Below are 25274 nucleotides of genomic sequence, written 5' to 3' on the forward strand. Positions count from 1 at the left end.
TTAGGAATTGACCGACAGGTTTAGACAGTACATTTGGATCGGCTCAGGCTTGGAGGACCAAAGGACCTGTTCCTGGGCTGTAAATTTTCTTTGTTCTTTCCTATAATGTGGTGACCAGAACTGCACGCAATAATCCAAGTGCGACTGCATGAGTTTTATGCAGCTGCGGTATGACCTCATGGTTCTGAAACTTGATCCCTCTACCAATAAAAGCTAACACACCATATGCTGGAGATCAGAGTTGAGAGTGTGTTGCTTGAAAAGCACAGCAGGTCAGGCAGCATCCGAGGAGCAGGAAAATCAATGTTTCGGGCCAGAGCACTTTATCAGATTCCTGATGAAGCGCTCCAGCCTGAAACGTTGATTTTCCTGCTCCTCGGATGCTGCCTGACCTGCTGTGCTTTTCCAGCAACACACTCTCAACCCAAATCTAATGTGGCTTTGCCCCTTGTTGGCCTGTCTACATATGTGTCAGAAAGCCCTCTGCTCACAATGGACAAAAACTGACCTGTCTAAAATACTTGAACTATAGTATTCCCAGTCAATATTTGGGAAGTTGAAGTACCCCATAACAACTGCCCTGTCACTCTCACTCCTACTGAGAATCATCTTTGCTATCCTTTACATCTCTGGAACAGGCCTATGGAAAACTCCCAACAGGGTGACCTCCTTTCCTGTTTCTGACCTCAGTCCATACTACATCAGTTGACAAGTCCCCAAACGTCCTTTCTGCAGCTATAATAGTGTCCGTGTCTAACAATGGCACACCCTCAACTCTCTCACCATCTTCTCTGTTCTTCCTAAAACATCTAAATCCCGGAACCTGCAACAACCATTCCTGTCCCTGCTCTATCCATGTCTGAAATGGCCACAACATTGAAATCCCAGGTACCTACCCATGCTGCAACTTCACCCACCTTATTCCAGATGTTCCTGGCATTTGAAGTAGACACTTCAAATCAACCTTTTGCTTGCTGGTGCCCTCTTGCAACCCTGAACCTTATTTCGGACGTCCCTACTCTCAACCTCCTCTATACTCAAACTACTATTTAGGCTCCCATCGCCCTGCTGAATTAGCTTAAACCCACCCAAAGGGCATTAGCAAATCTCCCCCCCAGGATATTGGTACCCCTCTGGTTTAGGTGAAGACCATCCTGTTGTAGAGGTCCCACCTACCCTGGAAAGAGCCCCAATTATCCAGTAATCCAAAACCCACCCTCCTGCACCATCCTTGTAGCCATGTGTTCAACTCCTCTCTCTCCACATTCCTCGCCTTGCTAGCACGTGTCACGGGTAACAAACCAGGGATAATAATTGCTTGTCCTAGCTCCACCCTAGCTCCCTGAATTTCTGCCTTAAATCTCCATCTCTCTTCCTATCTATGTCGTTGGTGCCTATGTGGACCACAACTTGGGGCTGTTCTCCCTCCCAGCAAGGATCTCGAAAACATGACCAGAGACATCGCGAACCCTCGCACCTGGGAGGCAACATACCAATCATGAGTCTCTCTCATTCCCACGGAACCTCCTATCTCTCCCCCTAAGTATGGAGTCCCCAGTGACTAATGCTCTGCTCCTCTCCCCACTTCATTTCAGAGCAACAGGGACAGAGTCTGTGCCAGAGGCCTGTGCCCCATTGCTTACCCCTGGTAAGTTCACCCCCCTCCCGCCCACCCCAACAGTATCCAAAACGGAATACTTGTTGAGGGGAACAGCCATAGGGGATCCCTGCATTGCGTACCAGTTCCTTTCCGTCCCCTGACTGGAAGTCATCTTCCTTCTTCTTTTACCTGAGGTGTGACTACCTCCATGTAACTCCTCTCAATAACCCCGTCCGCCTCCCAAATTATCCCAAGTTCACCCAGCCCCAGTTCCCTAGTGGGGTTTTGAGGAGCTGGAGCTGGGAGTATTTCCTGCAGAAGCAGTCAGCAGGGGGACAATAGTGGTGACCCTCACCTCCCACATGCTGCAGGAGCAACATTCAACTGCTGGTGTCCTGGTGAATTGAATAACTAGGGCTGTAAAGAGGGCTTCGAACTGATTAGCAGTGGGGGGTGGCAGTGGCAGAGGGCAAATGTAGGCTTACAAATAAGATGATAAGGCAGCATTACTGGGCAGCTATAAGAATAACAGTACACAGAGTGAAACAGGAAAGGACAGAATGTACAAAAATAGAAAAACAACAGTAAATAGGACACAGTGAGTGGGTAGGAGGTTAAACTACTGTGACTTGGCCATATCTCATGAGAGCTGAAAATGTGTTGCTGGAAAAGCGCAGCAGGTCAGGCAGCATCCAGAGAACAGGAGAATCGACGTTTCGGGCATACGCAATTTCCCCCCCCCCCGACGTGGTCGACGATGCCCTCCACCGCATCTCTTCCACTTCCCGCTCCTCCGCCCTTGAGCCCCACCCCTCCAACCGCCACCAGGACAGAACCCTACTGGTCCTCACCTACCACCCCACCAATCTCCATGTACAGCGCATCATCCGCCGTCATTTCCGACACCTCCAAACGGACCCCACCACCAAGGATATATTTCCCTCCCCTCCCCTATCAGCATTCCGTAAAGACCACTCCCTCCGTGACTCCCTCGTCAAATCCACACCCCCCACCAACCCAACCTCCACTCCTGGCACCTTCCCCTGCAACCGCAAGAGGTGCAAGACTTGCGCCCACACCTCCCCCCTCACCTCCCTCCAAGGCCCCAAAGGAAACTTCCATATCCGCCACAGATTCACCTGCACCTCGACACACATCATCTATTGCATCCTCTGCACCCGATGTGGCCTCCTCTATATTGGGGAGACAGGCCAGTTACTTGCGGAGCGTTTCAGAGAACACCTCTGGGACACCCGGACCAACCAACCCAACCACCCTTTGGCTCAACACTTCAACTCCCCCTCCCACTCCACCAAGGATATGCAGGTCTTTGGACTCCTCCATCGCCAGACCACAACAAAACGACGGTTGGAGGAAGAGCGCCTCATCTTCCGCCTCGGAACCCTCCAGCCACAAGGGATGAACTCGGATTTCACCAGTTTCCTCATTTCCCCTCCCCCCACCTTGTCTCAGTCAAATCCATTGAATTCAGCACCGCCTTCCTAACCTGCAATCTTCTTCCTGATCTCTCCGCCCCCACCCCAGTCTGACCTATTACCCTCACCTTGACCTCTTTCCACCTATCACATTTCCTACGCCCCTCCTCCCTACCTTTTATCTTAGCCTGCTGGACAAACTTTCCTCATTCCTGAAGAAGGGCTTATGCCCGAAACGTCGATTCTCCTGTTCCCTGGATGCTGCCTGACCTGCTGCGCTTTTCCAGCAACACATTTTCAGCTCTGATCTCCAGCATCTGCAGACCTCACTTTCTCCATATCTCATGAGAGTACAGTCCTCTGTTTTTTGGAAATGTGATTACAGACTTGTGCCTTATAGATAGAAGGTCATCAGGATTTGGGGAGTCAGGAACTGAATTACTAGCTGCAGAATTCTTAGCTATTGTAGCCACAGTATTCATATGGTGAGTTCAGTTTCTAGTCAATGGTAACTCACAAAATGTTGATAATAAATGGTCAAAGACTGATGGCTATTTTCTCTTGTTGGAGATAGGCATTACCTGGCACTTGTGGGTTACTTGCCACTTGTCAGCCTAAACCTGGTTACTGATGAAGGGCTTTTGCCGAAATGTCGATTTTCCTGTTCTTCGGAGGCTGCCTGACCTGCTGTGCTTTTCCAGCAACACATTTTCAGCTCTTTCCCAACAATCTACAATGATTTCATGGTCATCCTTAGAATTGATTTCAAACTCCACAAATGTCATGGCGGGACTCAAACCCAGGGTGCCAGGACAGTACCTGGGTGTCTCAATTAATAGTCCAGCAATAATACCACTAAACCCCGCCTCCTTTTGAAAAGGTCTAGAGTCAAACAGTTGAAAGGCAGCTAGGGATGGGCAAAAAATGACCGCTTTGCCAACGACAGTTTGCCCGCGTGAAAATACAAAACTCGATGACGAGTTTTCAGCCAAATAAACTATAAATGCACTGTCTCACATCTGCATACACACCACACGGGAGCTGGGGAAAATATAAGTACTACCACGGTCAGGCGGTAGTGTGGGTGTTAAAAAAAAATTAAAAACTATAAATGCACAACTAAACGTCAACCTCGGCTTGTGCACTGTTGCTAAGTCTAATAATTTGTCATTTAAGAGACTGACCATTGTTAACGTGTTGTAGCATTTTCAGACCATTTCAAATAGATCATTGCATGGCAATTGCTAGTGATCATGTGTAACCTTAGTGGTACGTTGAGGAGCGGACAAGCTCGGAATTTACAGGGTGGGCCCTGCTTACTTACTAATACCTAAACAAAATAGAAAACACCTAACACTGACTGATGTTTAATCAGTTGCAGTGCTCTGGTTCCCTGACCAGGGACAGACAGAAGCTGAAACAATCGTCAAATGGAACAGAATGTTGCTCACTGCAGCAACAGCCGATTAACCGTTACTCCAAAAGGGGCACTTCTGATTAAAAATAGATATTTCAACTTCGGTTGTATTTTACAGCTTCTTTATCGTTAATAACTGGTTGATCTTTGTGTCTGATGTGAACTATGAGCAGGGGTCAGTTCCGGGAAAGTCAGCTGAGCGGTGCCCTTTGACCCCAGTGTATCGAGTTGTGCTGGGACAGCTGACTGTGCCCCGATGGCGGCCCGCAGTGTGTTCAGAGCGGCTTTGTTCCGGGACCGAGTGGCGCTGGTGACCGGCGGAGGGACAGGGATCGGCACCGCTATCGCCGCCGAGCTGCTCGGGTTAGGTGGGTCTTTCGTTCCTCATTAAACCGGCAAGAGAGATGGGAACGGAGGGGCGCACCCGCGGCACTGTCAACACTCCAGACCCTAACTCTGTACAATTACGCAGGGAGTGACCCTTACCCTGCTGAATAAACACTGACTCTGTACAGTTACACTGTGAGTGACCCTTACCCTGCTGAATAAACACTGACTCTGTACAGTTACACAGTGAGTGACCCTTACCCTGCTGAATAAACACTGACTCTGTACAGTTACACAGTGAGTGACCCTTACCCTGCTGAATTAACACTGCCTCTGTACAGTTACGCAGTGAGTGACCCTTACCCTGCTGAATAAACACTGACACTGTACAGTTACACAGGGAGTGACCCTTACCCTGCTGAATAAACACTGACTCTGTACAGTTACACAGTGAGTGACCCTTACCCTGCTGAATAAGCACTGACTCTGTACAGTTACACAGTGAGTGACCCTTACCCTGCTGAATAAACACTGACTCCATACGGTTACACAGTGAGTGACCCTTACCCTGCTGAATAAGCACTGACTCTGTACAGTTACACTGTGAGTGACCCTTACCCTGCTGAATTAACACTGCCTCTGTACAGTTACGCAGTGAGTGACCCTTACCCTGCTGAATAAACACTGACACTGTACAGTTACACAGGGAGTGACCCTTACCCTGCTGAATAAACACTGACTCTGTACAGTTACACAGTGAGTGACCCTTACCCTGCTGAATAAGCACTGACTCTGTACAGTTACACAGTGAGTGACCCTTACCCTGCTGAATAAACACTGACTCCATACGGTTACACAGTGAGTGACCCTTACCCTGCTGAATAAACACTGACTCTGTACAGTTACACAGTGAGTGACCCTTACCCTGCTGAATAAACACTGACTCTGTACGGTTACACAGTGAGTGACCCTTGTTCTGCTGAATAAACACTGACTCTGTACAGTTACACAGTGAGTGACCCTTACCCTGCTGCATAAACACTGACACTGTACAGTTACACAGTGAGTGACCCTTACCTTGCTGAATAAACACTGACACTGTACGGTTACACAGGGAGTGACCCTTACCCTGCTGCATAAACACTGACACTGTACAGTTACACAGTGAGTGACCCTTACCTTGCTGAATAAACACTGACTCTGTACAGTTACACAGTGAGTGACCCTTACCCTGGGGAATACACCCTGACTCTGTACAGTTACGCAGGGAGTGACCCTTACCCTGCTGAATAAACACTGACTCTGTACAGTTACACAGCGAGTGACCCTTACCCTGGGGAATACACCCTGACTCTGTACAGTTACGCAGGGAGTGACCCTTACCCTGCTGAATAAACACTGAATCTGTACAGTTACACAGTGAGTGACCCTTGCCCTGCTGAATAAACACTGACTCTGTACGGTTACACAGTGAGTGACCCTTACCCTGCTGAATAAACACTGACACTGTACAGTTACACAGTGAGTGACCCTTACCCTGCTGAATAAACACTGACTCTGTACGGTTACACAGTGAGTGACCCTTACCTTGCTGAATAAACAGTGACACTGTACAGTTACACAGGGAGCGACCCTTACCCTGCTGAATAAACACTGACTCTGTACAGTTACACAGTGAGTGACCCTTACCCTGCTGAATTAACACTGCCTCTGTACAGTTACGCAGTGAGTGACCCTTACCCTGCTGAATAAACACTGACACTGTACAGTTACACAGGGAGTGACCCTTACCCTGCTGAATAAACACTGACTCTGTACAGTTACACAGTGAGTGACCCTTACCCTGCTGAATAAGCACTGACTCTGTACAGTTACACAGTGAGTGACCCTTACCCTGCTGAATAAACACTGACTCCATACGGTTACACAGTGAGTGACCCTTACCCTGCTGAATAAGCACTGACTCTGTACAGTTACACTGTGAGTGACCCTTACCCTGCTGAATTAACACTGCCTCTGTACAGTTACGCAGTGAGTGACCCTTACCCTGCTGAATAAACACTGACACTGTACAGTTACACAGGGAGTGACCCTTACCCTGCTGAATAAACACTGACTCTGTACAGTTACACAGTGAGTGACCCTTACCCTGCTGAATAAGCACTGACTCTGTACAGTTACACAGTGAGTGACCCTTACCCTGCTGAATAAACACTGACTCCATACGGTTACACAGTGAGTGACCCTTACCCTGCTGAATAAACACTGACTCTGTACAGTTACACAGTGAGTGACCCTTACCCTGCTGAATAAACACTGACTCTGTACGGTTACACAGTGAGTGACCCTTGTTCTGCTGAATAAACACTGACTCTGTACAGTTACACAGTGAGTGACCCTTACCCTGCTGCATAAACACTGACACTGTACAGTTACACAGTGAGTGACCCTTACCTTGCTGAATAAACACTGACACTGTACGGTTACACAGGGAGTGACCCTTACCCTGCTGCATAAACACTGACACTGTACAGTTACACAGTGAGTGACCCTTACCTTGCTGAATAAACACTGACACTGTACAGTTACACAGTGAGTGACCCTTACCCTGGGGAATACACCCTGACTCTGTACAGTTACGCAGGGAGTGACCCTTACCCTGCTGAATAAACACTGACTCTGTACAGTTACACAGCGAGTGACCCTTACCCTGGGGAATACACCCTGACTCTGTACAGTTACGCAGGGAGTGACCCTTACCCTGCTGAATAAACACTGAATCTGTACAGTTACACAGTGAGTGACCCTTGCCCTGCTGAATAAACACTGACTCTGTACGGTTACACAGTGAGTGACCCTTACCCTGCTGAATAAACACTGACACTGTACAGTTACACAGTGAGTGACCCTTACCCTGCTGAATAAACACTGACTCTGTACGGTTACACAGTGAGTGACCCTTACCTTGCTGAATAAACAGTGACACTGTACAGTTACACAGGGAGCGACCCTTACCCTGCTGAATAAACACTGACTCTGTACAGTTACACAGTGAGTGACCCTTACCCTGCTGAATAAACACTGACTCTGTACAGTTACACAGTGAGTGACCCTTGCCCTGCTGAATAAACACTGACTCTGTACGGTTACACAGTGAGTGACCCTTACCCTGCTGAATAAGCACTGACTCTGCACAGTTACACAGGGAGTGACCCTTACCCTGCTGAATTAGAATTAGAATCCCTACAGTGTGGAAACAGGCCCTTCGGCCCAACAAGTCCATACTGACCCTCCAAAGAGTAGCCCACCCAACCCATTCCCCTTGACTAATGCACCTAACCTTCATATCCCTGAACACATTTGGCATTGGCAATTCACCTGACCTGCACATCTTTGGACTGTGGGAGGAAACTGGAGCACCCGGAGGAAACCCACAGTATTTACTGTGGAAAAGGATATGGACGGTATAGAATGTAGGGAAATAAATGGTGACACCTTGAAAAATATCCATATTACAGAGGAGGAAGTGCTGGATGTCTTGAAATGCGCAAAGGTAGATAAATCCCCAGGACCTGATCAGGTGTACCCTAGAACTCTGTGGGAAGCCAGAGAATTGATCGCTGAGCCTCTTGCTGAGATATTTGTAACATCGATTGTCACAGGTGAGGTGCCGGAAGACTGGAGGTTGGCTAACGTGGTGCCACTGTTTAAGAAGGGTGGTAAGCACAAGCCAGGGAACTATAGACCAGTGAGCCTGACATCGGTGGTAGGCAAGTTGTTGGAGGGAATCCTGGGGGACAGGATTACATGTATTTGGAAAGGCAAGGACTGATTAGGGATAGTCATCATGACTTTGTGCATGGGAAATCATGTCTCACAAACTTGATTGAGTTTTTTGAAGAAGTAACAAAGAGGATTGATGAGGGCAGAGCAGTAGATGTGATCTATATAGACCTCAGTAAGACATTCGACAAGGTTCCCCATGGGAGACTGGTTAGCAAGGTTAGATCTCACAGAATACAGGGAGAACTAGCCATTTGGATACAGAACTGGCTCAAAGGTAGAAGATAGAGGGTGATGGTGGAGGGTTGTTTTTCAGACTGGAGGCCTGTGACCAGTGGAGTGCCAAAAGGATCGGTGATAGGTCCTCTACTTTTTGTTATTTACATAAATGATTTGGATGCGAGCATAAGAGGTATAGTTAGTAAGTTTGCAGATGACACCAAAATTGGAGGTGTAGTGGACAGCAAAGAAGGTTACCTCAGATTACAACAGGATCTTGTCCAGATGGGCCAGTGGGCTGAGAATTGGCAGATGGAGTTTAATTCAGATAAATGCGAGGTGCTGCATTTTGGGAAAGCAAATCTTAGCAGGATTTATACACTGAATGGTAAGGTCCTAGGGAGTGCTGCTGAACCAAGAGACCTTGGAGTGCAGGTTCATAGCTCCTTGAAAGTGGAGTCGCAGGTAGATAGGGTAGTGAAGAAGGCGTTTGGTATGCTTTCTTTTATAGGTCAGAGTATTGAGTACAGGAGTTGGGAGGTCATGTTGCGGCTGTACAGAACATTGGTTAGGAACTGTTGGAATATTGCGTGCAATTCTGGTTTCCCTCCTATCGGAAAGATGTTGTGAAACTTGAAAGGGTTCAGAAAAAAAGTACAAGGATGTTGCCAGGGTTGAAGGATTTGAGCTATAGGGAGAGGCTGAACAGGCTGGGGCTGTTTTCCCTGGAGCGTCGGAGGCTTAGGGGTGACCTTTTAGAGGTTTACAAAATTATGAGGAGCATGGATAGGATAAATAGACAAAGTCTTTTCTCTGGGGTGGAGGAGTTCCGAACTAGAGGGCATAGGTTTAGGGTAAGAGGAGAAAGATATAAAAGCAACCTAAGGGGGAACTTTTTCACGCAGAGGGTGGTACAGGTATGGAATGAGCTGCCAGAGGAAGTGGTGGAGGCTGGTACAATTGCAACATTTAAGAGGCATTTGGATGGGTATATGAATAGGAAGGGTTTGGAGGGATATGGGCCGGGTGCTGGCAGGTGGGACTAGATTGGGTTGGAATATCTGGTCGGCATGGACGGGTTGGACCGAAGGGTCTGTTTCAATGCTGTACATCTCTATGACTATAAGGGAGAATGTGCAAACTCCACACAGTCAATGGAACTGAACCTGGGTTCCTGGTGCTGTGAGGCAGCCGTGCTAACCACTGAGCCACCGTGCTGCAGCATAGAATAAATGCTGACTTTGTACACATGTTCAGTGAGTGACCCTTACCCTGCTGAATTAGAACATAGAACAGTACAGGCCCTTTGGCTCTCCCATGTTGTGCTGGCCTCTATTCTACTCTAAGATCAGACTAACCTACATACCCTTCATTGTACTAACTTACATTCGCCTATCCAAAAGTCAGTTAATTGTCACTAATGTCTCTGTCTCTACTACCACTGTTGGCAGTGCATACCACGCACCCACCACACTCTGTGTAAAGAGCCTCCCTCTGACATTTCCCCTAAATCTTCCTCCAATCACCTTAAAATTATGCCCCCTCGTGATAGTCATTTCCGCCCTGGGAAAAAGTCTCTGGCTATCCACTCTGTCAATGCCTCTCAACATCTTGTACACTTCTGTCATGTCACCTCTCATCCTTTTTCGCTCCAATGAGAAAAGCCCTAGCTCCCTCAACCTTTCTTCATAAGACATGCCCTCCAGTCCAGGCAGCATCCTGGTAAATCTCCTCTGTACCCTCTCTTAAGCTTCCACATCTCTCCTATAATGAGGCAACCAGAACTGAACACAATATTCCGGGTGTGATCTAACCAGGGCTTGATAGAGCTGCAGCATAACCTCACGTCTCTTTAACTCGATCTCCCTGCTAATGGAAGCCAACACACCATAAGCCTTCTTAACAATCCTATCAACTTGGGTGGCAACTTTGAGGGATCTATGGATATGGACCTCAAGATCCCTCTGTTCCTCTACACTGCCAAGAATCCTGCCTTTAACCCTGTATTTTGCATTCAAATTTGACCTTCCAAATCACTTCACACTTTTCCAGGTTGAACTCCATCTGCCACTTCCTAGCCCACTTCTGCATCTTGTCAATTTCTCGTTGCAACCTACAACAGCCCTCCCCACTATCCACAACTCGACCAACATTTGTGTCATCGGCAAACTTACTAACCCACCCTTCCACTTCCTCATCCAAAGTTACAAATCACACACAACACCAGGTTATAGTCCAACAGGTTTATTTGGAAGCACTAGCTTTCAGAGCACTCGCTCCGAAGTAGGTCCTCCCCTACTTCCTCCGACACCAGGTGCAAGTTCCTTCCGTTATCCCTGATTGGCCCAACCATAATGAAGGGCTTCTGCCCGAAATGACCTGCTTCGCTTTTCCAGCAACATCCTCTCGACGCTGATCTCCAGCATCTGCAGTCCTCATTCTCTCCTACCCTCACTCTGGCCATCCTCTTGTTCCTCACATAAGTGTGGAACACCTTAGTCCTAAATCCTACTCGCTAAAGCTTTTTCATGCTACCTTCTAGCTCTCCTAAGTCCATTCTTCAGTTCCTTACTGGCTACTTTGTAACCCTCTAGAGCCCTGTCTGATCCTTGCATCCTCAACCTTAAGTAAGCTTCATTCTTCCTCTTGACTAGATGTTCCACATCCCCTGTTACCCAAGGTTCCTTCCCCCTACCATCCCTTCCTTGCCTCAATGAGACAAACCTATCCAGCACTATCAGCAAGCGCTCCCTAAACAACCTCCATATTTCTGTTGTGCATTTCCCTGAGAATATCTGTTCTTAATCTAGGCGCCCCAGTTCCTGTGTAATAGCATTGTAATTCCCTCTCCCTCAATTAAATACTTTTCCATACCATCTGCTCCAATCCCTCTCCATGACTATAGAAAAGGTCATGGAGTTGTGATCACTATCACCGAATTGCTCTCCCACCGAGAGATCTGACACCCTGGCCTGGTTAGTTGGCAAGCACCAAGTCCAATATGCCCTCCCCTCTAGTCAACGTGCCTACATATGAGTCAAGAACCCTTCCTGGACACACCTGACAAAAACTCCTCTACTAAACTATTTGAACTATATAGGTTCCAATCAATATTAGGGCAGTTAAAGTCACTCATGACAACAACCCTGTTACTTCTGCACCTTTCCAAAATCCACCCCCCAATCTGCTCCTCGTGTCTCTGTTGCTATTGAAGGATCTGTAGAAAACTCCCAATAAAGTGACTGCTCCTTTCCTGTTTCTGCCTTCCACCCAGACTGACTCCTCGATGCCCTCCCTTTCTCCAGCTGTGATATTATCTCTGATTTGCAATGCCACTCCCCCACCTCTTTTACCTCCCTCCCTATTCTTTTTGAAACATCCAACAGCCATTCCTGCCCCTGGGATATCCTAGTCTCCGTTAGGGTCACAACATCGTAGTTCTAAGTGTTGATCCATGCTCTGAGTTCATCACCCTTATTCCTGTTACTTCTTGCATTAAGGTAGACACACTTCAACCGAACATACTGACTGCACCTTTGTCCAATCAAGTGCCCATCGCTCCTCACAGATTCCGAGATTAGATTAGATTCCCTACAGTGTGGAAACAGACCCTCCGAAGAGTAACCCACCGAGACCTGTTTCCCTCTGACTAAAGCACCTAACACTACGGGCAATTTAGCATGGCCCATTCACCTGACTTGCACATCTTTGGGTTGTGGGAGGAAACCAGAGCACCCGGAGGAAACCCACGCAGACAGAGGGAGAATGTGCAAACTGCACACAGATAGTCACCCGAGGCTGGAATTGAACCGGGGACCCTGGTGCTGTGAGGCAGTAGTGTTAACCACTGAGCCACCATGCCGCCCTCTGCACACCGTAGCTGGCTGTTCACTACCTAAACCATCATCTCCAGTTTTCATCCCCCTGCCAATCTATTTTAAACCCCCCCCCCACCAAAGAGCTCTAGTAAACCTCCAGTCCAGGATATTGACACCTCTCCAGTTCAGGTGGAACCCATCCTTCATGTACCCCAGAAGCTATCCCAATGATCCACGTGGTCTGAAGCCCTCCTTCCTACACCAGCCCTGCAGCCACGTGTTGATCTGCACTCTCTTTCTGTTTCTAGCCTCACTGCCCTGTGGCACCGGTAACAATCCGGAGATTACTACTCTGCTCGTCCTGCCTTTGAGCTTCCAACCTAACTCCCTATATTCGGTTTCCTACCTTTCCCTACTTATAAACACTGACTCTGTACAGTTACACAGTGTGTGATTATTTATGACTAATTAACAAACCTGTGAAATTAGTGGGACAGTAACTGTTCTGAGAGTGGTCTCTGCTCAAATTGTTTATCTTGAGAGTTGTGTTGGGTGCAGAAGTGAAGGACTGAGGGAGAATATTTTCCAAAGCACATATTGGCTGTTTTGGATCCAGTGCTGATTTCTGTTTTTAAATGACTGAATGCAATGCATGGATATTGCCTGTGCTGACATCGGATTACTTAGCTCTTCACTTGATCTCCTCAGAATGCAACGTTGTGATTGCATCCCGGAAAATTGAAAGACTGCGAGAAACTGCACAACAACTTTCAGCCTCAGTCCTTCCATCGAGTTCTGCAAAGGTCACAGCAATCCAGTGTAACATTCGCAAAGAGGACGAGGTACTGTAGTCACTTTTTCATCGCCAACTGTCTTCCCTCAATTCCTTAAAGCCCTCCCAGTACGTATCTCAATCCCAGAACTATACAGCACAAAGAAAGCCATTAAGACCTGTCACCCTTTTGAAAGGACCGTCAAATGCTCTTGCTCAAATCTGCACATTGCTCATTCAAGTTATACAGTCGTAGAGATGTACAGCACGATGCAACTCATCCATGCCAATGAGGTATCCTAAATTAATCTAGTCCCATTTGCCAATATTTGACTCATATCCTTCTGAACCCTTGCTATTCGTACACCCATCCAGATGCCTTTTAAACGCTGTAATTGTACCAGCCTCCACCACTTCCTCTGGCAGCTCATTCCATACACGCACCACCCTCTGTGTGAAAAGATGCCCCTCAAGTCCTTTTTAAATCTTTCCCCTTACTTTAAACCTATGCCCTCGAGTTTTGAACTCCCCCCACACCAGGGAAAAGACCTTGTCTATTTACCCTATCCACGCTCCTCATGATTTTATAAACTTCTATAGGATCACCCCTCAGCCTCCGACGCTCCGGGGAAAACAGCCCCAGCCTGTTCAGCCTCTCCCTATAGCTCAAACCCTCCAACCCTGGCAACATCCGTATAAATATTTTTTGAACTCTTTCAAGTTTTACAACATCCTTCTGTAGCAGGGAGACCAGAATTGAATGCTACATTCCAAAAGTGGCCTAACCAATACAGCCGCATCATCACTGCCCAACTCTTTTGCTCAATGCACCGACCAGTAAAGGCAAGCATACCGAACACCGTGATTAATGTTCTGGCTGAAAATGGCAGTGAGTGACAGTGGGACAAAGTTACTCCCCGGGGAGTTCAGCTCTGACCATGATGCCCTGAGGTAAAAGTAATGACTGCAGACGCTGGAAACCAGAATCTGGATTAGTGGTGCTGGAAGAGCACAGCAGTTCAGGCAGCATCCGAGGAGCAGTAAAATCAACGTTTCGGGCAAAAGCCCTTCATCAGGAATAAAGGCAGAGAGCCTGAAGGGTGGAGAGATAAGTGAGAGGAGGGTGGGGGTGGGGAGAAAGTAGCATAGAGTACAATAGGTGAGTGGGGAAGGGGATGAAGGTGATAGGTCGGGGGGGGAGGAGGGTGGAGTGGATAGGTGGAAAGGAAGATAGGCAGGTAGGACAAGTCATGGGGACAGTGCTGAGCTGGAAGTTTGGGACTGGGGTGAGGTGGGGGAAGGGGAAATGAGGAAACTGTTGAAGTCCACATTGATGCCCTGGGGTTGAAGTGTTCCGAGGCGGAAGGTGAGGCGTTCTTCCTCCAGGCGTCGGGTGGTGAAGGAGCGGCAGTGAAGGAGGCCCAGGACCTCCATGTAATCGGCAGAGTGGGAGGGGGAGTTGAAATGTTGGGCCACAGGGCGGTGTGGTTGATTGTTGCGGGTGTCTCGGAGATGTTCCCTAAAGTGCTCTGCTAGGAGGCGCCCAGTCTCCCCGATGTAGAGGAGACCGCATCGGGAGCAACGGATACAATAAGTGATATGAGTGAATGTGCAGGTAAAACTTTGATGGATGTGGAAGGCTCCTTTAGGAGATGGAGATGAGGGAGGAGGTGTGGGCACAGGTTTTGCAATTCCTGCAGTGGCAGAGGAAGGTGCCAGGATGGGAGGGTGAGTTGTAGGGGAGCGTGGACCTGACCAGGTAGTCACGGAGAGAACGGTCTTTGCGGAAGGCGGAAAGGAGTGGGGAGGGAAATATATCCCTGGTGGTGGAGTCTGTTTGGAGGTGGTGGAAATGTCGGCGGATGATTTGGTTTATGCGAAGGTTGGTAGGTGAGCACCAGGGGCGTTCTGACCTTGTTATGGTTAGAGGGGTGGGGTCTGAGGGCGGAAGTCCGGAATGTGGACGAGATGCGTTGGAGGGCATCTTTAACCACGTGTGAAGGGAAATTGCGGTTTCTGTGATGGAACTGGTCCTCCTGGGAGCAGATACGGTGGAGGCAGAGGAATTGGGAATACGGGATGGCATTTTTGCAGGAGGTAGGGTGGGAAGAGGTGTAATCCAGGTAGCTGTGGGAGTTGGTGGGTTTGTAAAAAATGTCTGTGTCAAGTCGGTCGTCATTAATGGAGATGGAGAGGTCCAGGAAGGGGAGGGAAGTGTCAGAGACGGTCCAGGTAAATTTAAGGTCAGGGTGGAATGTGTTGGTGAAGTTGATGAATTGCTCAACCTTCTCGTGGGAGCACAGCGGGGATTGGGACAGTAGAGGGGATCGGGGGGAGTAGAGGGGATCGGGGAGAATAGAGGGGATCGGGGACAGTAGAGGGGATCGGGGAGAGTACAGGGGATCGGGAGGAGTAGAGGGGATCGGGGGGAGTAGAGGGGATCGGAGGGAGTAGAGGGGATCAGGGGGAGTAGAGGGGATCGGGGGGAGTAGGGGGGATCGGGGGGAGTAGAGGGGATCGGGGTGAGTAGAGGGGATCGGGGGGATCGGGGGGAGTAGAGGGGATCGGGGGGAGTAGAGGGGAACGGGGAGGGTAGAGGGGATCGGGAAGAGTAGAGGGGATCGGGGAGAGTAGAGGAGATGGGGGGCAGTAGAGGGGATGGGGGGCAGTAGAGTGGATGGGGGCAGTAGAGGGGATGGAGGGCAGTAGAGTGGATGGGGGCAGTAGAGGGGATGAGGGCAGTAGAGGAGATCAGGGAGAGCAGAGGGGATGAGGGCAGTAGAGGAGATCGGGGAGAGCAGAGGGGATCAGGGAGAGTGTAGGGGATCGGGGAGAGTGGAGGGGATCGGGGAGAGTGGAGGGGATCGGGGAGAGTGGAGGGGATCGGGGTGAGTAGAGTGAATGGGGGACAGTAGAAGGAATGGGGGGCAGTAGAGGGGATGGGGGGCAGTAGAGGGGATGGGGGAGTAGAGGGGATGGTGGGCAGTAGAGGGGATGGTGGGCAGTAGAGGGGATGGTGGGCAGTGGAGGGGATTGGGGAGAGTAGAGGGAGTTGGGGGAGTAGAGGGGGTTGGGGGAGTAGAGTGGATTGGGGGAGTAGAAGGGATGGTGGGCAGTAGAGGGGATCGGGGGGAGTAGTGGGGATCGGGGGAGTGGAGGGGATCGGGGAATGTGGAGGGGATGGGGGGCAGTAGAGGGGATCGGGGAGAGTGGAGGGGATGGAGAGAGTAGAGGGGATGGGGGGCAGTAGAGGGGATGGGGGTGCAGTAGAGGGAATCGGGGAGAGTGGAGGGGATCGGGGAAAGTGGAGGGGATGGGGGGCAGTAGAGGGAATCGGGGAGAGTAGAGGGAATAGTTGGCAGTAGGGGGGATGGTGGGCAGTAGAGGGGATGGTGGGCAGTAGAGAGGATCGGGGAGAGTAGACGGGATTGGGGAGAGTAGAGGGGATTGGGGTAGTAGAGGGGATTGAGGCGAGTAGAGGGGATTGAGGCGAGTAGAGGGGATCGGGGGAGTAGAGGGGATCGGGGGAGTAGAGGGGATTGGGGCGAGTGAGGGGTTTGGGGGGGAGCAGAGGCAGCCTTTTGTAGTTGATCATTCTCTGATGTCTGTTCAGGTGAGGAACCTGATGAGAGAGACTCTGCAGTTACACGGACGGATTGATTACCTGGTCAATAACGCAGGGGGTCAGTTCCCCAGTCCCACTGAACACATCACGGCTAAAGGCTGGAATGCAGTGATAGAGACCAACCTGACCGGAACATTCTACTGTTGCAGAGAAGGTAAAATCTCCAGGTACCAGAGGAGCAATCTGGCGCTGAGGAAGGAGGTGGGTGAATTTCTAAAGGGCTATTTCAGGAGGCGGAGGTTGGGTAGGATGGAGAGAGGGAGCAAGGTGGAGCCAGGAGGGTTGTGCAGGAGAGAGCAGACTTTGGGGTGTGGATGTTGCGTGTGTGTGTGTGTGTGTGTGTGAGAGATTGAGGCTGCTTGTGCAGAAATGCATGACTCTGCTCGTACAGAACGCACACTGTGCTAAAGGGGCACAAAGTCAAAGCTTTTCATCTTGCATTCATCTTCACTGTTGCAATACAGACACTTCTGATGAAGGGTCACTGCATCTGAAACGGTAACTCTGATTTCTCTCCACAGATGCTGCCAGAACTGCTGAGCTTTTCCAGCAATTTCTGCTTTTTTTTTCTGATTTCCAGCATCCGCAGTTCTCTCGGATTTTATTTACAATTTGGAGAGCATTCCCACCGTTCAGCCCCCTCCTGTCATGCTGGACAAATTGTTGTTCCCTTTCTGAAGGTGGTTTTCTTGCAGTTCAGCCTTTATAAGCTTCAAGGTCATGTGTCTTTGTATGTTTGTGTTGGACAGTGAGATAAAGAGTCAGGGAAATGGAGTGAATGGGAGAGAGAGTCTTAACATTGAACATAGAACATTCCAGCGCAGTACAGACCCTGCAGCCTCGATGCTACACCAACCTGTGGAACCAATCTGATCCCATCTATCCTACACTATTCCATTCTCATCCATATGCCCATCCAATGACCATTTAAATGCCCATAAAGTTGGCGAGTCCATTACTGGTGCAGGCAGTGGGTTCCACACCCCTACTAGTCTGAGTAAACATAGAACATAGAAAAATACAGCGCAGTACAGGCCCTTCGGCCCTCGATGTTGCGCCGATCCAAGCCCACCTAACCTACACTAGCCCACTATCCTCCATATGCCTATCCAATGCCCGCTTAAATGCCCATAATGAGGGAGAGTCCACCACTGCTACTGGCAGGGCATTCCATGAACTCACGACTCACTGAGTAAAGAATCTACCCCTAACATCTGTCCTATACCTACCCCCCCTTAATTTAAAGCTATGCCCCCTCGTAACAGCTGACTCCATACGTGGAAAAAGATTCTCACTGTCGACCCTATCTAAACCCCTAATCATCTTGTACACCTCTATCAAGTCACCCCTAAACCTTCTTTTCTCCAATGAAAACAACCCCAAGTGCCTCAGCCTTTCCTCATACGATCTTTCTACCAAACCAGGCAACATCCTGGTAAACCTCCTCTGCACCCGTTTCAGTGCCTCCACATCCTTCCTATAGTATGGCGACCAAAACTGCACACAATACTCCAGATGCGGCCGCACCAGAGTCTTATACAACTGCAACATGACCTCAGGACTCCGGAACTCAATTCCTCTACCAATAAAAGCCAGTACGCCATATGCCTTCTTCACCGCACTATTTACCTGGGTGGCAACTTTCAAAGATCTGTGTACATGGACACCAAGATCCCTCTGCTCATCCACACTACCAAGTATCCGACCATTAGCCCAGTACCCCATCTTTTTATTACTCTTACCAAAGTGAATCACCTCACACTTAGCTACATTGAACTCCATTTGCCACCTTTCTGCCCAGTTCTGCAGCTTATCTATATCCCGCTGTAACCTGCCACATCCTTCCTCACTGTCTACAACTCCTCCGACTTTCGTATCATCCGCAAACTTGCTCACCCAACCTTCTAACCCCTCCTCCAGGTCATTTATAAAAATGACAAACAGCAATGGTCCCAAAACAGATCCTTGCGGAACACCGCAAGTAACTGCACTCCAAGATGAACCTTTACCATCAACTACTACCCTCTGTCTTCTTTCAGCCAGCCAACTCCTAATCCAAACCTCCAACTCACCCTCAATGCCATACCTCCGTATTTTTTGCAGTAGTCTACTATGGAGAACCTTATCAAACGCCTTACTAAAATCCATATACACCACATCTACTGCTTTCCCCTCGTCCACTCCTTAGTCACCTTCTCAAAGAATTCAATAAGGTTTGTGAGGCATGACCTGCCCTTCACAAAACCATGCTGACTATCCTTGATCACATTATTCCTATCCGGATGTTCATAAATCCTATCCCTTACAATTCTCTCTAAGATTTTGCCCACAACAGAAGTGAGACTCACCGGCCTATAGTTACTAGGGTTATCCCTACTCCCCTTCTTGAACAAGGGAACCACATTTGCTAGCCTCCAATCTTCTGGCACTACTCCTGTAGACAAAGAGGACATAAAAATCAAGGCCAATGGCTCTTCAATCTCCTCCCTTGCTTCCCAGAGAATCCTAGGATAAATGCCATCAGGCCCAGGGGACTTATCTAAAGAAACTACCTCTGACATCTGTCCTATATCTATCACCCCTCAATTTAAAACTGTGTCCCCTCGTGCTCACCATCATCATCCGAAGAAGAAGGCTCTCACTCTCCACCCTCTCATTATCTTATATGTCTCAATTAAGTCACCTCTCAACCTTCTTCTCTCTAACGAAAACAGCCTCCAGTCCCTCAGCCTTTCCTCATGAGTCCTTCCCTCCAGACCAGGCAACATCCTAGTAAATCTCCTCTGCACCTTTTCCAAAGCTTCCACATCCTTCCTATAATGCTGTGACCAGAACTGGACACAATACTCCAAGTCCGGCTGCTGCATGACCTCATGGCTCCGAAACTCAATCCCTCTACCAATAAAAGCTAACACACCGTATGCCTTCTTAACAACCCTATCAACCTGGGTGGCAACTTTCAGGGATCTATGTACCTGGACACCGAGATCTCTCTGCTCATCTACAGTGCCAAGAATCTTATCATTAGCCCGATACTCTGTATTCCTGTTGCTCCTTCCAAAGTGAATTAGGTGCTGGAGTATGGCGACTTAAAACACTTTTCACTGCAATTTTTGTAAAAATACAAGTGACAATAAATTATCATTCTGTTCTATCACCTCACACTTTTCTGCATTAAACTCCATTTGCCACCTCTCAGCCCAGCTCGGCAGCTTACCTATGTCCCTCTGTAACCCACAACATCCTTCAGCACTATCCGCAACTCCACCGACCTTAGTGCCATCCACATATATTACTAACCCATCCTTCTACACCCTTATCCAGGTCATTTATAAAAATGACAAACAGAGTAGCCTTGTGGTACACCACTAGTAACTGAACTCTAGGATGAACATTTCCCATCAACCACCACCCTCTGTCTTCTTTCAGCTAGCCAATTTCTGATGTAAACCTTTAAATCACCTCAATCCCATGCCTCTATATTTGTACAATAGCCTACCGTGGGGAACCTTATCAAATGCCTTACTGAAGTCCATATACTCTACATCAACCGCTTTACCCTCAACTACCTGTTTGGTCACCTTCTCAAAGAATTCAATAAAGTTTGTGAGGCACGACCTACCCTTCACAAAACCATGTTGACTATCCCTAAACAACTTATTCTTTTCTAGATGATTATAAATCCTATCTCTTCTAACCTTTTCCAACACTTCACCTCCAACCAAAGTAAGGCTCACTGGTCTATCTTGACCAGGGGAGGGTTGAAGGTGTGGGGAATGTAGTGGGGAATGGAGTGTGGGAATAGACATGGTATGACCCAGGAGTGCAGAAGAAAAGGCAGGACTCCCAAGCGTTAAATCTGTGTCTCTCTCCACCGATGCTGTCAGACCGGCTGAGTTTCTCCAGCTGTTTCTTGTTTTGTCTCATCCAATTCCTCGATCATCAGTAAAGTGATGGAAGGGGTCAGTAACAGAGCTATCAAGCAGCACCTGCTCAGCAATAACCTGCTCAGTGACGCCCAGTTTGGGTTCCCCCAGGGTCACTCAGCTCCTGACCTCATTACAGCCTTGGGTCAAACATGGACAAAAGAGCTGAATTCCAGAGGGGAGGGGAGAGGGACAGCCCTTGACATCAAGGCTGCATTCTACCGAGTGTGGCATCACGGAGCCCTGGCAAAACTGGAATCAATGGGTATCAGGGGGCAAACTCTCCACTAGTTAGAGTCATACTTGGTACACAGGGAGATGGTGGTGATTATTGGAGGTCAATCATCTCAGCTCCAGGACATCTCTGCGGGAGTTCCTCAGTTAAAAATCACACAACACCAGGTTATAGTCCTACAGGTTTATTTGGAAGCACTAGTTTTCGGAGCTCTGCTCCTTCATCAGGTGGTTGTGGAGAATAAGGTCATAAGACACAGAATTTATAGCCAAATGAGTGTCATGGAGATGTGATGATACATTAACAATTTTAGATCAGGTCTTTCATCTTTTAGAAGTGTTGGTTTCTGTTAGAACATAGAAAAATACAGCGCAGTACAGGCCCTTCGGCCCTCGATGTTGCGCCAATCCAAGCCCACCTAACCTACACTAGCCCACTATCCTCCATATGCCTATCCAATGCCCGTTTAAATGCCCATAAAGAGGGAGAGTCCATCACTGCTACTGGCAGGGCATTCCATGAACTCACGACTCGCTGAGTAAAGAATCTACCCCTAACATCTGTCCTATACCTACCACCCCTTAATTTAAAGCTATGCCCCCTCGTAACAGCTGACTCCATACGTGGAAAAAGGTTCTCACTGTCAACCCTATCTAAACCCCTAATCTTCTTGTACACCTCTATCACGTCACCCCTAAACCTTCTTTTCTCCAATGAAAACAGTCCCAAGTGCCTCAGCCTTTCCTCATACGATCTTCCTACCATACCAGGCAACATCCTGGTAAACCTCCTCTGCACCCGTTCCAGTGCCTCCACATCCTTCCTATAGTATGGCGACCAAAACTGCACACAATACTCCAGATGCGGCCGCACCAGAGTCTTATACAACTGCAACATGAAATACAACTGCAACATGTTCTCTGATATGTAAATCCCAGGACTACTTTTAAATTACATTCTCAAGAAAGGTCTAACTTTTCTAACAATAGGTGCCATCTCATCTCAGCTCAGGCAATGCATTAAGCTGTGAGGTCTGTTTGTGTCCCAATGTTGAATTAGACTGGTTCTATTTCTAAAGTGGGATTTACAGAGTTTTACATGGATTCATGCAGTTTTTGAGCAAAATAAAATATAATTCTACAAAAACGTTTTCACCCTACAAACGTGTATGTGAGCACGTATAGGAGAGACAGTATGTGTGAGTGCTTGTGATAGAGTGTATGTATATATGTGTGTGTGTGTGTGTGAGTGAGTGTGATGAGGTATATGTCTGTGAGAGGGTGCGTGCGTATGAAAGAGAGCTTGTGTATGAGAGAGGGTCTGTGTGGGAGGGTGTGTGTGTGTGTGAGAGCGAGAGAGAAAGTGTAGTGGAGTCACCTGTAGTGTGACTTGAACCCTTCGGTCCCAGTTGAGGCCATCCCCATGGGTACCGAATTTGGCTATCAGCCTCTGCTCGGCCACTTTGCGTTGTCGCCTGTCCTGAAGTCCACCTTGGAGGACGGTCACCCGAAGCTCCGAGGTTGAATGTCCTGGACTGCTGAAGTGTTCTCCAACTGGGAGGGAACGCTCCTGCCTGGTGATGTTGCGTGGTGTCCATTCACATGTTGTCGTAGCCTCTGCTTGGTCTCGCCTCAGGGCATCCTTGCCTGCAGTGTGTGAAATAGATAACGTTGCTGAGTCACATAAGTGTTCGCTGCGTGCATGGTGGATCTTTGGGTGACCGTCCTCCAAGGTGGACTTCAGGACAGGCGACAACACAAAGTGGCCGAGCAGAGGCTGATAGCCAAGTTCGGTACCCATGAGGATGGCCTCAACCAGCACCTTGGGTTCATGTCACACTACAGGTGACCCCACTGCACTACACCCTCTCTCTCACATCTCATGACACTGTGGCCATTTGGCTATAAATTCTGAGTCTTATGATCTTATTCTCCACAACCACCTGAGTAAGAAGCAGCACTCGGAAAGCTAGTGCTTCCAAATAATTCTGTTGGTCTATAACCTGGTGTTATGTGATTTTTAACTTTGTCCATCCCAGTCCAACACTGGCTCCTCCAAGTCAGGAGCTCCTCAGGGAAGTGTCCTCAGCCCAACCATCTTCAGCTGCTTCATCAATGACCTTCCCTCCATCAGAAGGTCAGAAGTGGGGATGGTCCCCGATGATTACACAATGTTCAGCACCATTCACCACTCCTCAGATACTGAAGCAGTCCATGTTCAAATGCAACAAGGTCTGGACAATATCCAGGCTTGGGCTGACAAGTGGCAAGTAACATTCACACCACACAAATGCCAGGCTATGACCATCACCAACAAGAGACAATCGAACCACCGCCCCTTCATATTCAATGGTGTTACCATCACAGACTCCCCCACTATCAACATCCTGACGGTCACCATTGGCCAGAAACTCAACTGGACTTGTCAACTGGCTACAAAAGCAGGTCAGAGTTTGGGAATCCTGCAATGAGTAATCTGACTCCCCAAAGCCTGTCCACCATCTCCAAGGCACAAGTCCGGAGTGTGATGGAATACTCCCCACTTGCCTGGATGGGGGCAGCTCCAACAACACTCAAGGAGCTCAACACCATCCAGGACAAAGCAGCCGCTTAATTGGCATCACATCCACAAACACCCACTCCCTCCACCACCCACACTCAGTAGCAGCAGTGTGTACCATCTACAAGATACACTGCAGAAATTCACCAAAGATCCTCAGACAGCACCTTCCAAACCCATGACCACTTCCATCTAGAAGGACAAGGGCAGCAGATACATGGGAACACCACCCCCTGGAAGTTCCCCTCTGAGCCCCTCACCATCCTGACTTCAGAATATATCGCTGTTCCTTCAGTGTCGCTGGGTCAGAATCCTGGAATTCCCTCCCTAAGGGCATTGTGGGTCTACCCACAGCACATGGACTGCAGCGGTTCAAGAAGGCAGTTCACCCCCACCTTCTCAAGGGACAACTAGGGACGGGCAATAAATGCTGGGCCCAGCCAGTGATATCCAAACCACCTAAATGAATTTTAAAAATCATAGGTAATTGAGTTTGGGCAAATGAGGGGAAAGGGGCATGTAAGATCCGTGGCTGGGCTGTGATTGTTGAGAGTTTGTGGTTTGTTGGACAACGATCCAGTTTGGGAGTTAGGATGAGATGAAAAGCAGGAATACGTGGTGACATCTCTGAGCCAGTTCTCCTTGTGTTTCAGTGTATACTGCCTGGATGAAGGAGAACGGTGGGGTCATTGTGAACATTGTGGCAGATATGTGGAAAGGTTTCCCAGGAATGTCGTAAGTATTCCTGTGATCAGATCTGGAGCCCAAAAAAGTGGATTAGCGAGGAGCTGGGTATAACCTCAGTCAGGGTGTGATTGGGATGATGTGTATCATGCAGTGAGTGTATGAATGTGTCTCAGCATGGCATGTGTATGAAAAGTGTATCTCAGTATAGTGTAAGTTTGGAATGTTAACTTTGGAATGTGTATTTGGAATGTGTATTTCAGTACGGTGTGTGTTTGGAACGTGTACCTCGGGACAGTGTGTGTTTACAACATGTATCTCAGTACGAAGTGCATTTGGAACCTGTATCTTTGTACAGTGTGCGTTTTGGAATGTGTATCTCAGTACAGAGGGTGTATGGAACGTGTATCTCAATATGGTGGGTGTATGGAATGTGTAACTCAGTACAGTGTGTGTATGGAATGTGTATCCCAGTACGGTGTGTGTGTGGAATGTGTATCTCAGTACGATATGTGTGTGGAATGTGTATCTCAGTATGGTGTGTATGGAATGTGTATCTCAGTATGGTGTGTGTGGAATGTGTATCTCTATACGGTGTGTGTGTGTGGAATGTGTATCTCAGTACGGTGTGTGTATGGAATGTGTATCTCTGTACGGTATGTGTATGGAATGTGTATCTCTGTACGGTGTGTGTATGGAATGTGTATCTCAGTACGGTGTGTGTATGGAATGTTTATCTCTGTACGGTATGTGTATGGAATGTGTATCTCTGTACGGTGTGTGTATGGAATGTGTATCTCAGTACGGTGTGTGTGTGGAATGTGTATCTCAGTATGGTGTGTGTGTGGAATGTGTATCTCAGTATGGTGTGTG

At 48.4% G+C, this 25274-nt stretch overlaps 1 protein-coding gene across 1 annotated transcript in view; it reads left to right on the forward strand.

Moving 5' to 3' along the window:
* Positions 1 to 4673: 4673 nt before the first annotated feature.
* The window catches only part of pecr (peroxisomal trans-2-enoyl-CoA reductase), a 35925-nt gene continuing 15324 nt past the window's right edge, over positions 4674 to 25274 (forward strand). The window contains exons 1-4 of the mRNA XM_043694365.2: positions 4674 to 4821; positions 13309 to 13442; positions 16986 to 17151; positions 24371 to 24452. Coding sequence (XP_043550300.2) covers positions 4710 to 4821; positions 13309 to 13442; positions 16986 to 17151; positions 24371 to 24452 — 494 coding nt within the window. The 5' untranslated portion in view covers positions 4674 to 4709. The remainder of the gene's footprint in view (positions 4822 to 13308; positions 13443 to 16985; positions 17152 to 24370; positions 24453 to 25274) is intronic.

The sequence above is a fragment of the Chiloscyllium plagiosum genome, unplaced genomic scaffold, assembly GCF_037043375.1.
Source record: "Chiloscyllium plagiosum isolate Xiang-an unplaced genomic scaffold, Cpla_swu_hap1 HiC_scaffold_7, whole genome shotgun sequence".
Classification (NCBI taxonomy): Eukaryota; Metazoa; Chordata; class Chondrichthyes; order Orectolobiformes; family Hemiscylliidae; genus Chiloscyllium; species Chiloscyllium plagiosum.